The 12,419-nt window shown below is 32.0% G+C and overlaps 1 protein-coding gene across 3 annotated transcripts in view; it reads right to left on the reverse strand.

The window, feature by feature from the left end:
• Positions 1-12,419, reverse strand: part of LOC126883284 (uncharacterized) — a 314,814-nt gene that overhangs the window by 115,869 nt on the left and 186,526 nt on the right. For all 3 annotated transcript variants that reach the window (XM_050648628.1, XM_050648627.1, XM_050648629.1), the window contains exon 3: positions 831-1,079. In XM_050648628.1, the coding sequence (XP_050504585.1) occupies positions 831-1,079 (249 nt within the window). The remainder of the gene's footprint in view (positions 1-830; positions 1,080-12,419) is intronic.

Here is a 12,419-nt window from a genome sequence, read left to right on the forward strand (position 1 = left end):
GCTTACATTTGATGCTAGAAATTTTTTTTATAAAAACAAAAATAAAGCTTTTTTTAAACACTTTAAAAAAGTTGTAATGTGTTTTCCCCAAGAATGCTTCATTATTTGGATATTTCACATTGAATTATTATATTTGGAATTTTTCGAGTACCTATGAATCTATTTTTCATTAGCTATAACTCGGCTTGTGCTAGGTATAGTGACCTAATATTATATACACTGTTTTTTTCACTTTTTGATAGGCTATAAACTACATCAAATATTATGTCCAACGTTTTGCTAAGAATATTTTTTTCGACAAAATGCTTACGTTTTGAGTTATTTGCGAAAAACCGTCTTAAAACGTGGTTATTTTGTTGAAAAATGAACATATTCAAAAAGACTAAGTTTTCACTCTAATGGCTTATAAAACAACATAATGCTATTCTACATCCCACCAGAATGAAAACAATGGGAACATAATTCACTTTTTTTTAACATATTCACTTGCAAATAACTCGAAAAGTATTGATTTTTTGCTTAGAATGGCCCAAAAAAATACAAAAAAAATATTTTGTTTTGCGAAAAATCGCTGTTGTGTGATTCCTCAAATTCTTTGTTTATAACAATCTTATCGACATCCGGATCGACTGTTGCCCAAAAAATTCGTGTTCTACGGGTCAAAATACATTAAAAAAAACTTGGGTAACTCCATCTGAATTAAGGAGGCCGTTGTACCCCCACTCGCGACAGGACTACTAAGCCATGTCCTTTCTAATTACGATTTTACGAAGACGTAAATTATCATTTTAGAAACTACAAGCAAAATTTTCATTAAAAAAAATACTTACCCAAAGTTCGAGAGCTAGATAATGGACTCAAAGGATAAAAGTCTCCATGCAAGGGACAATGGAATCCTATAGTCTGTTCTCTCCGCCTGGCTCTTCTCGTCAAAACGCATAGTGCGCACCCAGCTATCAGCATAAATAGACCGACGACTATGCATGCAGGACCAAGAACACGAGAATTTCCTGTGAATGATACTCGAGCTTCATATCGGTCAGGATCTTCGTCTTCTCCTGGGCCCCTATATGATGCGGCTGAAATAAAAGAACAGGACGTTAAGATGTATTTAAACAATAAGTAAAAACGTAAAAGGGTTAAAACGTACAGGGTTAAACGTAAAGGGTTCAGACCAGTGTAACGGTTTGCCACGTTACGAAATTAGTTTTGAACTTTTTAATTATTTTTATAATTTATTTTCTGTTGATTTCTTTCAAATTCTCTAATTTATGCGTAAATAAATATTTACGTGACGTCACACTTCGGTACGGAACGTACTCTACGCCTCTGGTGGTGAATTTGATTCGTGTGCTGAGAATTTGACGGTTTGCTCTGTGAAGTGGCGAGACACGAGACTTCACTTAGTTCACTTGGCTGGTGGCTGTGCGGCTGTGGAGAAGGTCAGGGTCATGAAATGGCGGATTGATTTCCAAATAAATTATGAAGACTTATTCAACGCCTAAGTTTAATTAAAGTGAAAAGTTACCACCAATGGTTGTCTGGAGTAGGGAGACATGTGTGTGACACAACTCCTCTTGGAGCCTGAATAGGAATCATCCGGTGAGGGTTCTTTTTTATAATAATTTTTTGTTAGCCTTGGGATGTTTTTTTGTTATGGAATATTAGAAATATTAGTTTCATTGTTAAATTTCCTTAGTGAACCCATTAATTGAAGTATGTAGATTATTTCGATTTTATTTAATATTAATTCAAGGGAAATTATAGGTATATTAATGTGTTTTTGGTATTACATAACCAAATATTTCTGAAGTCCTCAAATGAATATTGAAAATAATTATCATTACTTCGCTGTAGGTTTTAAACTGATTGAACATCGAAAATCTATCAATTGTCAAATAACTATATTTGTCTGGTTCCATACCATTTCATTAAGGTACATAATATGTATGTAGATGGCTATTATTCTATTAATATAATTTTCTCTCAGATAAATCATATTCGATATTTCAATTTCAAATTCAATGTCATTATTTGTTCATATCTTCACACCCAAAATAGTTCAAGGTTACCTGAGATTAGTTTTTGTTCCACCAGGAAGATGGACAATTAATTCCATACATAAAGTGGAGCAAATAATTCAAAAATCAAGAGAATACAATAGAGAAATACACCTAATATTCATATATTTCAAAAGCGCTTTTGACACAATCAATAGAACGAAAATGATGGAGTAGCTAGAGAACCTTGGAATCCCAGAAAAATTAATACATATGCTATACTCTATTCCTTGAATATACGACTGTTTTGGATTATCTCGACAACGAATATTTTACAGTGCAAAATATGAAGAACGAAAGTAAATTGCAAATTACCTTGTTGTTTATTGGAATAATTATTATTAGACCCATTTACTTTGGTACTTTTATGTTGGAGACTAAAATATTCATTTTCGCGACAATCTAAAACAGTCGTATATTCGTGGAATGTCCCATAACAGTAAGCCTAAAGAACACCACAGGAAAGATTAGTTTCAACGGAACAACTTCAAACGAAATCAATATAAACTAAGGCGTGAAACAAGGCGACTCTATCTCACCGACACTATTTAACCTGATGTTGGAAGTAGTAATAAGAAGAACAAACTTTGCAAACAAAAACATTATTACAGATCAACTTCAACTGGTAGCATATGCAGACGATCTAGTCATCATAGCGAAGACGAAGATGACACTTATAAAAGCAGTTGAAAAATTAGATAAGGAAGCGAAGAGAATAGGGCTACATATAATAGATAAACCAGCACAAAACAAAATACATGACGATAGGGAAGGACGACACAACAAATCAGAAATATCTAATAACACAGAACCATAAATTTTAAACTGTATCCACCTTTATCTACTTGGGAGCAACAATAGGGAAAACTGGAAAAGAGAGAACAGAGGAAAGAATTCTGAAAGGAAAAAAAATATGGAATGAATAGAAATCTACTGAGAAGCAAAACCCTAATTAGGAAAACCAAGATTAACCTATATAAGACCTTAATAAGACCTACTGTTACATATGGGATGGAAACAACAACGATTGACAAGAAAGAAGAAGATAATCTTCTGAAATTTGAAAGAAGAATAATGAGAACAATACTGGGCCACAATGTAACAAGAGAGGGAAAAATACGAATGAAAACAAATTCCGAAATTGAAGAAGAATTAAAGAGAGAAAATATAGTCAGATACATAAAATCGCTTCGTTTAGAATGAATAGGACATATTATACAGAAACTCCCACAATCAGATATGCTGAGAAGGATAACTAACTGGACACCACTATGGCCTAGGTGAGAGGAAGACCCAGAAGAAGATGGCTGGATGATGAAGAAGACATAAGAGCAATGAATGTGAAAGACTGGAAAGTTCAGTGCAAGGACAGGAAGAAATGTAAAAGAGTCACGAGAACAGCAAAGACACACAGCAAGCTACAAAATTTTATTTTTCCAATCTTTAGGGGGTTAATAGTAGCCTAAGTTTAATACAGCGAATTAATTCCTCCCTTACGTTTGCCGCCTTCTTGATTTTAAAGAAGAACCGTTTTTGCTCAATATCTCCGCCATTTTTAACTTTTCGACAAAAATGGTAGGAACTGAAATCGTTCCAAATAAATCATATTTACAATTATTACAAGTTATTTTTAACAATTTTTGTCGTGAGGTCGATATTTTCCGAGTTAATTGTACTTACAGTACAGTATATTTTTGGCTATGAGAATGCATGTAACTTTTTTGGTATTGTAATATAATTCAAATCCTTTAAAACACTTATGCCTGGTTGCACCAACAGATCTTAAGCTCCAGCTTAGCTAAGCTCTACTTATAGATAGGGCCTCCTTGATTGAGTATCACTTACGTTGTACCATACTTTTAGATTCTTACCTTATTATCAATTATTACCCCAGGCTGTGGGTAAAAAATAAGTCGACTTCAGGATATAATTCAGGAATTTTTGAAACCTATCAGGTGTTGTAAAGGACGATGCCACAAATAACTTCTACTAAAATGTAAACAAAAATATTGTGCGCTTTTTTTTATTGCGATTTTCATTTGTTAAATTTGCAATTTTTAATGATTTTTAATTTTGCAGCTTAGGATATTGATTTTAGAGAAAAACTTTTTAATAGAAAGTTGTAGTAAATTAAAAAACCTACAATTTGAGGTACGGTAAGTTTAATTTGGTTAATTGGTTATTGCAAAACAGCCTGCGAAAGGTCCAAAATGGCCGTTTTTTACAATTGCATTATTTATTGTACAAATAATTTTTTTTTATTTTTTACAGCTTTAAAATGAAGATCTTTCAATGCCAAACATAAAAAAAAAATGTAAAGCCAGATTAACGAATTTGTTGCTTAGATATCATAAATTGTTTATCCCAAGAGGTCAAATGTCGAAGGCTATAACTTTTTGAAAAAAAAATCGAAGAGAGTTGATGAAACATCTAATCTCCTTCTAAAGAGTTGTATTTTCATATTCTGATGTAAATAAATGCGTAAAACATTTTTAAACCTCTAATTTTTGGGTTTGAAAATAAGGGGGCAAATTTCGTTATAAACATTTAGAGCTGAAGCGGCCCTGTACATCCTATGAGTTTTTAACTTACAGATTATTGTTGCTAAAGATGAAACAAAGATTTATAAAAAAAATAAAAAATTTCTACGACCAACTGAAGCCGAGATAATTTTTAGGTTTGAAAATAACGGGGCAAATTTCGTTATAAACATTTAGAGCTGAAGCGGCCCTGCACATCCTATGAGTTTCTAACTTACAGATTATTGTTGCTGAAGACAAAACGAAGATTTATAAAAAAATAAAAAATTTTACAACCAACTGAAGCCGAGATAATTGTTTTTTTTTGAAGTTATACTTCTTTACCGGCGATATGAGGGTGAATTTTTATATGTTAAAACCTATGATCCCGGCGCATGCGCATTATAACTTTGTTCTGATTGGATGTTCAAATGACATGTCAAAAATTATTCAATATGGCGGCTGTGGCACAGCTGTAGTTAGATTATTTATGGTTGTTGCGTTTTAAAATTTGTGTGAAAAGAAACAACAAACAAAAGTTAGTTAATAGTTATACTGCCTGTTTAAATAGTTTTCATATACCAATATTTTTGGACTTTTGGACTATTTTGGACAAGGAAAACTCATTCTAATTTGGTAAGTAGTTTTTATTATAATCATATTGTAATTATACATTTGGATTAGGTTGAAATACAGTAGAGCGTCGATTATCCGAACTAATTGGGGGACATAGGTGTTCGGAAAACCGATTTGTTTGGATAATCGAACTACAATATATTGATACATATTTATAGTCATACATATTTATCCACAAGTTAATAAAAGCCATATTTATATACCTACATATTTATTTATATCTTGATAATGACAACTAGCAACTAAACAAAAAAGTGCAGTCTTTGCAACAACATAATTATTTTTGGATACAATATTGAAGAAAATTGAAGATATTTTAAGCGTCAATTACTAACGCTTGCTCGGTATTCGAGTGCGGGAAGCGGGAGTCGATAGTTCGAATAAGCGGTCGTTCGGTTGATCGACGTTTGGATAATCGACGCTCTACTGTACATTTATTTTCTCAAGAATGGGGATTTTAGAGATAAATCCCAAATTAGGTCCGATTTTTATTTTTAAATTATGATTTTTGTGGCGTAGATTTATTTATCTAGTAGGTATGTAATGCTTTGATTTACATACTTAATTTGATTACCAACAAAAGTTCTACCAATCTTCATCTAATATATTGTTTTCTTACTGTTTTGTTATATTTTAATATTTTCTTCCACAAAATTTAAACTACATAATTTAATTATATTCAAAACAACTGTCAAACAGTAAAACGTTCAGTTACCCTATTTTTCCACATGACAAATAATGTGGAATTGGACGAGTGAGTCTAGGCTTCGATTAGGAATCAAAGCGCCACGAAATTCACGGGTTCGATTCCCGATGCAAGTTTTTATTTTTTTATTTTTTTATGCATTTTATGATTGTAAGTATATTTGTTATATAATTTTTTTTTCAGAAAATGCGTATTTAAAATTTTTGCCAACAATTATTATTGTTCAGAAATCATTTTTTCTTTGTGGCATTTTTCAATGTGTTTGTGTGCGTTTTATTCTTTTATTTTTTTAAATTTTTGGTATTGTCTTAAAAATCACATAATATGTAGTAGAAGTATAACTTCTTACGTGCGTACAAAGTACACACACACATTCTTTTTTTTTAAGTCGTAGTGCCTTTATTTATAACAATTAAGAAATTATTTTACAGTCATTGACTAAAGAAAGACTTATATTATCTTAAAATTATAAAATATAATTACATTTAATTATTAAAAATTATTTTTAAAATCAGTGCTTTTGCGAGCGGCCGAATTTTGCAAATCGCCTGGCTCGCTTAAAATCGCGCGGTCGGAAAATTTTTACGTAACTTGTATTAAATTTTGACAGAAAACAATTTAATAATATTACCATTATAATATACAGTCTATTTACCACTGTATTTGTTTTTCTTGATAAACTTTTATAGAAATAATATTACAAAAATGATACATATATATGAAATATATAACTATATTTTTAATTTTTTCATTGTTATATAAATATAATAATAATAATGTTACTTCTTACTATAATATACAATATAAAACTTTTTTTCTCTTGTAGTGACTATTCTTTTTGGATTTCACATATAAAAGTTTATCAAGAAAAACAAATACAGTGGTAAATAGAATGTATATTATAATGGTAATATTATTAAATTGTTTTCTAATAAGTTACGTAAAAATTCTCCGAGCGCGCGGATTTGAAGCGAGCCGGGCGATTTGCAAAATTCAGCCGCTTGCAAAAGCACCGATTTAAAAAATAATTTTTAATAATTAAATATAACTATATTTTATAATAATTTTTATTTTAAGATAATATAAGTCTTTCTTTAGTCAATGACTGTAAAATAATTTCTTAATTGTTATAAATAAAGGCACTATGATTTAAGAAAAAAAAACAATTATCTCGGCTTCAGTTGGTTGTAGAAAATTTTAATGTTTTTATAAATCTTCGTTTCGTCTTTAGCAACAATAATCTGTAAGTTAGAAACTCATAGGATATACAGGGTCGCTTCAGCTCTAAATGTTTATAACGAAATTTGCCCCCTTATTTTCAAACCCAAAAATTATCTCGGCTTCAGTTGGTCGTAGAAATTTTTTATTTTTTTATAAATCTTCGTCTCATCTTCGGCAACAATAATATGTAAGTTAAAAACTCATAGGATGTACAGGGCCGCTTCAGCTCTAAATGTTTATAACTAAATTTGCCCCCTTATTTTCAAATCCAAAAATTAGAGGTTTAAAAATGTTTTACGCATTTATTTACATCAGAATATGAAAATATAACTCTTTCGAAGGAGATTGGATGTTTCACCAACTTTCTACGATTTTTTTTCAAAAAGTTATAGCCTTCGACATTTGACCTCTTGGGATAAACAATTTATAATATCTAAGCAACACATTCGTTAATCTGGCTCTACAATTTTTTTTTATGTTTGGAATCGAAAGATCTTCATTTTAAAGCTTTAAAAAATAAAAAAAAATATTTGTACAATAAATAATGCAATTGTAAAAAACGGCCATTTTGGACTTTCGCAGGCTGTTTTGCAATAATCAATTAACGAAATTAAACTTACCGTACCTCAAATTGTAGGTTTTTTAATTTACTACAACTTTCTATTAAAAAGTTTTTCTCTAAAATCAATATCCTAAGCTACAAAATTAAAAATCAATAAAAAAATGCAAATTTAACAAATGAAAATCGCAATTAAAAAAAAACAGCGCACAATATTTTTGGTTACATTTTAGTAGAAGTTATTCCTGGCATCCTCCTTTACAACACCTGATAGGTTTCAAAAATTCCTGAATTATATCACGTTTTTTCACCCACAGCCTGGGGTATATATCTATTATTATATTATGGTATTCTTATTGTAATATATTATAATTATGTTATATTAATTCTTATGATATTCTCGACTTAAGCTTAAGATCTGTTGGTGCAACCGGGCATTAAAGTCCTATGTTTTGGCTATCTGTTGGCAAATTTTCACCCAAATCGATTATGATGTATTTTGGGAATGGAAGAAAATGTAAAAAACGGTATTTTAACATTTGTCACTATAAAATTTGATCAAAAACTTGTTTTGGATGAAAATAACTTGTAATAATGCCATATAATGACATTTTTGAGTCCCTTCTATTAAAATATTATGTTTTCCATTGATACTTTTTAAATATGATGTTTAAATAAATACCAAATCACTGTAAAATCGTTTAAAATAACATTTTTAGAAAAAGAAGAAGAAGAAGACAATTCGACCTTATATTTTTTATTTCTACATCCCGCAGATGATATATACCAATTTTCAGACAAATCGGAGTTCCAAAAGTTTTTTTGATCCAAAATTGAGGGCCAGATTTTGTTATTCGAAGGTTTTTGGGGTCCCTGAATATGAATGCACCATCACGAATTTACGAGCACCTGGTGTCCAGGGTTCCGGGATGAGAAATTCCAGAAGATGACGTAGGTACCTCAGAAGTGACCCTGGGCACCAGGTGCTCCGGGGGTCGGTTCAGATGTCGTATTCTTGTTCAGCGATCCCAAAAAACCCCGAGTAATCTGTTGGCATCAATTTAGTGCGAAAACCCTCGAAACTTAAGATGACGTGCCTTTGCAGTAACCCTGGGCACCATGTGATTCAGAGGTCTGTTCTGATTGCATATTCGTGTTCAGTGACCCCAAAACCGCAAGAATAATCAAATCTGGCCTTAACAGTACCGATTTTGACATGTTTATGTACTTTTGGATGCATTTTATGCACTTAGAAAAGCATTTATAAATGTCCGCCCATTTTTCGATTGCAGACTTCTTTCCTGGCGTCATCCTGAACACAATGCAAAAAGTTGCAAGCTTCTATGTGCTGTACTTGTCTTTTTAGTTTTGCATATAGCCGCTTAGAGGGCGCCACCACTAAAACCTTCCAACACAAACGTAACCTCAATCTTCTGTTGACATAAATCGAGAATTTCATTGCGATACAATAAGTCGTGTAGATACAGTGAATTTTTGAAATTAGCAAGTCGGTTGAAAAATAGATCTTAGCCGAGAACATTTTTGAGCAATAATTTTTTACAATTTTCGGAGAGGATTATCCCAACAGCATTCTCACGCTGAAATGGTTTCTGTGCTTGGGAATGAAGCATCAGACCAGTCACCTATTTCCCGCTGGTAATGCTAATTTTAACGTGGTCGCTCCAGCTTCAGCGACGAATCCAGCCCAGGTCCACCCAAAACATTAGTCACGCGGCAAAACATTGATGCTGTTCGTCATCGTCACTTAATTAAGGATGGCCGCCGTGTAACATACCGGGAGATAGAGGCATCATTGGGCATTTAAAAGACCTCGATCCAAAAAAAATCCTTCATAAATAACTGGGTGTTAGGAAGTTGGTTTGCCGTTGGATCCCTCATTTGCTTAAAGAAGAGCAAAAAGCGGTTCGCGTCAATTGGTGTCGAAAAACATCGGAACGGTTCAACAAAGGAATCTGAAAAAACGTTTATAGTATTGTTAGTTGCAATGAATCTTGGATTTACTCCTACCAATCGGAAAATAAACGCCAATCCGCTGTGTGGCTGTTTCAAGATGAGGAAAAACCAACAAAAGTGATCCGTCCTTGAAGTGTGTCAAAGAAAAAGGTCGCAACTTTTGTGTCAAAATCTGGTCATGTGGCAACAATTGCTCTAGAAGATCAAAGAACGGTTACTTTTGATTGGTATATATTCGTTTGTTTACCAGAAGCTATGCTATCGCGAACCTCCCACAAAGCAACACAAAACGGCGAATCTTCCTACATCATGACAATGCAAGTGCTCACACAGCCTAAAAGACAATAGAGTTTTTGGAGCTTCAAAACATCGAATTGTTAAACCATCCACCGTACAGCCCCGACCTAAGTCCCAACGACTTCTTCACGTTCCCAAAGATCAATAATTTAATGCGTGGGTGGCGATTCCAGTCGCCAGAAGAAGCCATCGATGCTTTTAAAACAGCCATTTTGCAGGTGGCAGCTGAAGACTGGAATAACTGTTTACCAATTGGTTTGAACGTATGCAAAAGTGTATCGATCTTGGTGGGACATATTTTGAAAAGCAACAAAAAGTACTTTAAGTCTATATAGTTTTTGTTTTTATGGCTATATGCAAAACTAAAAAGACAACCTGTCGTATTTAAAAATCGATTTATTTTGGTGTTTTTAGTGCTAAATGCCCTTTTCTAGTATGTACATACCTATACCTAAAGTAATGTTGGAGCCCATACAAGTATCCTTTGTTTTTAATTGGGTTGGTTATGGATATTATGTTATATTTAGCAATGCATTCTTCTTTATGTTCCACATACTATTTTTTAGAACTGGAGGTTTACTTACACACACATCCTGGATAAGTTTAGTCTAGGCTGTATAGTTAATTTTAAGTAGGTACATAGATTACTTTCGTAATATTATATTACACGAGGTTTGTTTTATGTCATAAATTTTGTAAAGAAAATGTTCATATGATGAGTTTCTAAATTTAGGAAAAGTAGGAGAGTTCATTGAAAACGGAAAGTGTTGAAAATAAAATGAATGAAGGTGTTCTTATTTATTATTCACAGGTGTAATTAAGTAAGTATAAAAAATGTATCGGCTTACTGGAACTATAAATAAACATACAAACATTTTTCTCTGCATGATGTGTGACTATTGCTTACATTTACGTCATTAACTGGTTTAATATTCGGTTTATTTTGGTATCAATTACGTGCTCTTTAGGACAAATAAACACAACACGAGAGTTAAGTATTACTTTACAATTACACAGACATAAAATGTGTTTACATTTTCGCAAAACACAAAAACTAGACATAAACTCGACTTTCCCGACAACTGTTTATAAACAAACACTTTCTACGAGTGAATTAATGATCATAATAGTCTAGTAACTGTATTGTTTTTTGTTTTGAAAATATACGAGACAAGATTGCAATCTAATCACTACATTTATTTGTTAAATGAAAAGGAGTAATTTAACAAAACTGAAACATTTGGAAAGCTTAAAATACCTGTAATATTGAAAAGTTATAAACGTCACATCTTTGCTATTTTATTTTTAAATACTTATTTTATTTTACTTTCTTCTTTCATTAATAATAATCTTCCTATATCTGTTTTACCCGTTTTTCCGTTAAAAACTTGTTTGGCGCCCTATATTTCCTGTTATAAGAAATTCTCTTTAGACACTTTCTATTCTTTAGACACTTTCAAGCTCAACCGTTTCAGTAGTATTATCCCCACTTTCAATATGGTGCAAGTCTAATTTCTCTGGCTATAAAACCAATGGTTTTAGGGTAATATTTTTTTTCCAAACATACGATCTTCTGGGGTAATAAATTTATTCAATCTTATTGTATTCAATATATTTTTACATTAATAGTTTTTTATAACCATTTTTTCTATACCTAACCTCCATCTCCAAAAGCACATGTTCTCATATTTTTCATTTTCAATATTCTCTTTACTTATTAGTATACACGTAGACATCAAATAATTGGACAACATGGAAATGAAAGGTTAATGATAGAGGAAACCCAAATAGAAAAAGTAGACATACAAATATCTGGGAACCTGGGTTGATGACAAAAATGATCAAAGCAAAGAAAGTCCGAATTGAAACCGCAAGACAAGCATTTACAAAAATGAAGACAATGCTTACAAACAAAGACCTTCAGTTGCCTCTCAGATTGAGAGCTCTAAGATTCAACATATTTTCTATAGTACCTACTATACGGACTGGAAGCTTGGACATGGAAGAAACAACACATAAGAAAAATAGAAGAGTTCGAAATGTGGTGTTACAGAAGAATATTGAAAATTCAGTGGGTTCAACGCATTACCAATGTTGAAGTTTAAATAAGGAGTTAGAAATTAAGAACAGTATAAAGACAAGAAAACTGGTATATTTGGATCACATAACCAGAGGGGAAAAATATGAGTTGCTGAGAATTATTATGCAAGGATCCAAGGATCCAAGGAAGTTTAACTGTAGTTCATTACAACTATTCAGAGCAGCAGCCAACAACATGACCATAGCCATTATTGATATCCAACCTCCGATAGGAGATGGAACTTTAGAAGAAGAACCAATAATAGCAAATATATCAAAATAAAATGTCAGAATTTGTATACTTAAAAGTATATACTACAACGAACACAGAAACAGAAGGAAAAGAGATAGACAGATTAATGAAGGCG

This window comes from Diabrotica virgifera, chromosome 4 (assembly GCF_917563875.1).
Source record: "Diabrotica virgifera virgifera chromosome 4, PGI_DIABVI_V3a".
In the NCBI taxonomy this organism is placed as follows: domain Eukaryota; kingdom Metazoa; phylum Arthropoda; class Insecta; order Coleoptera; family Chrysomelidae; genus Diabrotica; species Diabrotica virgifera.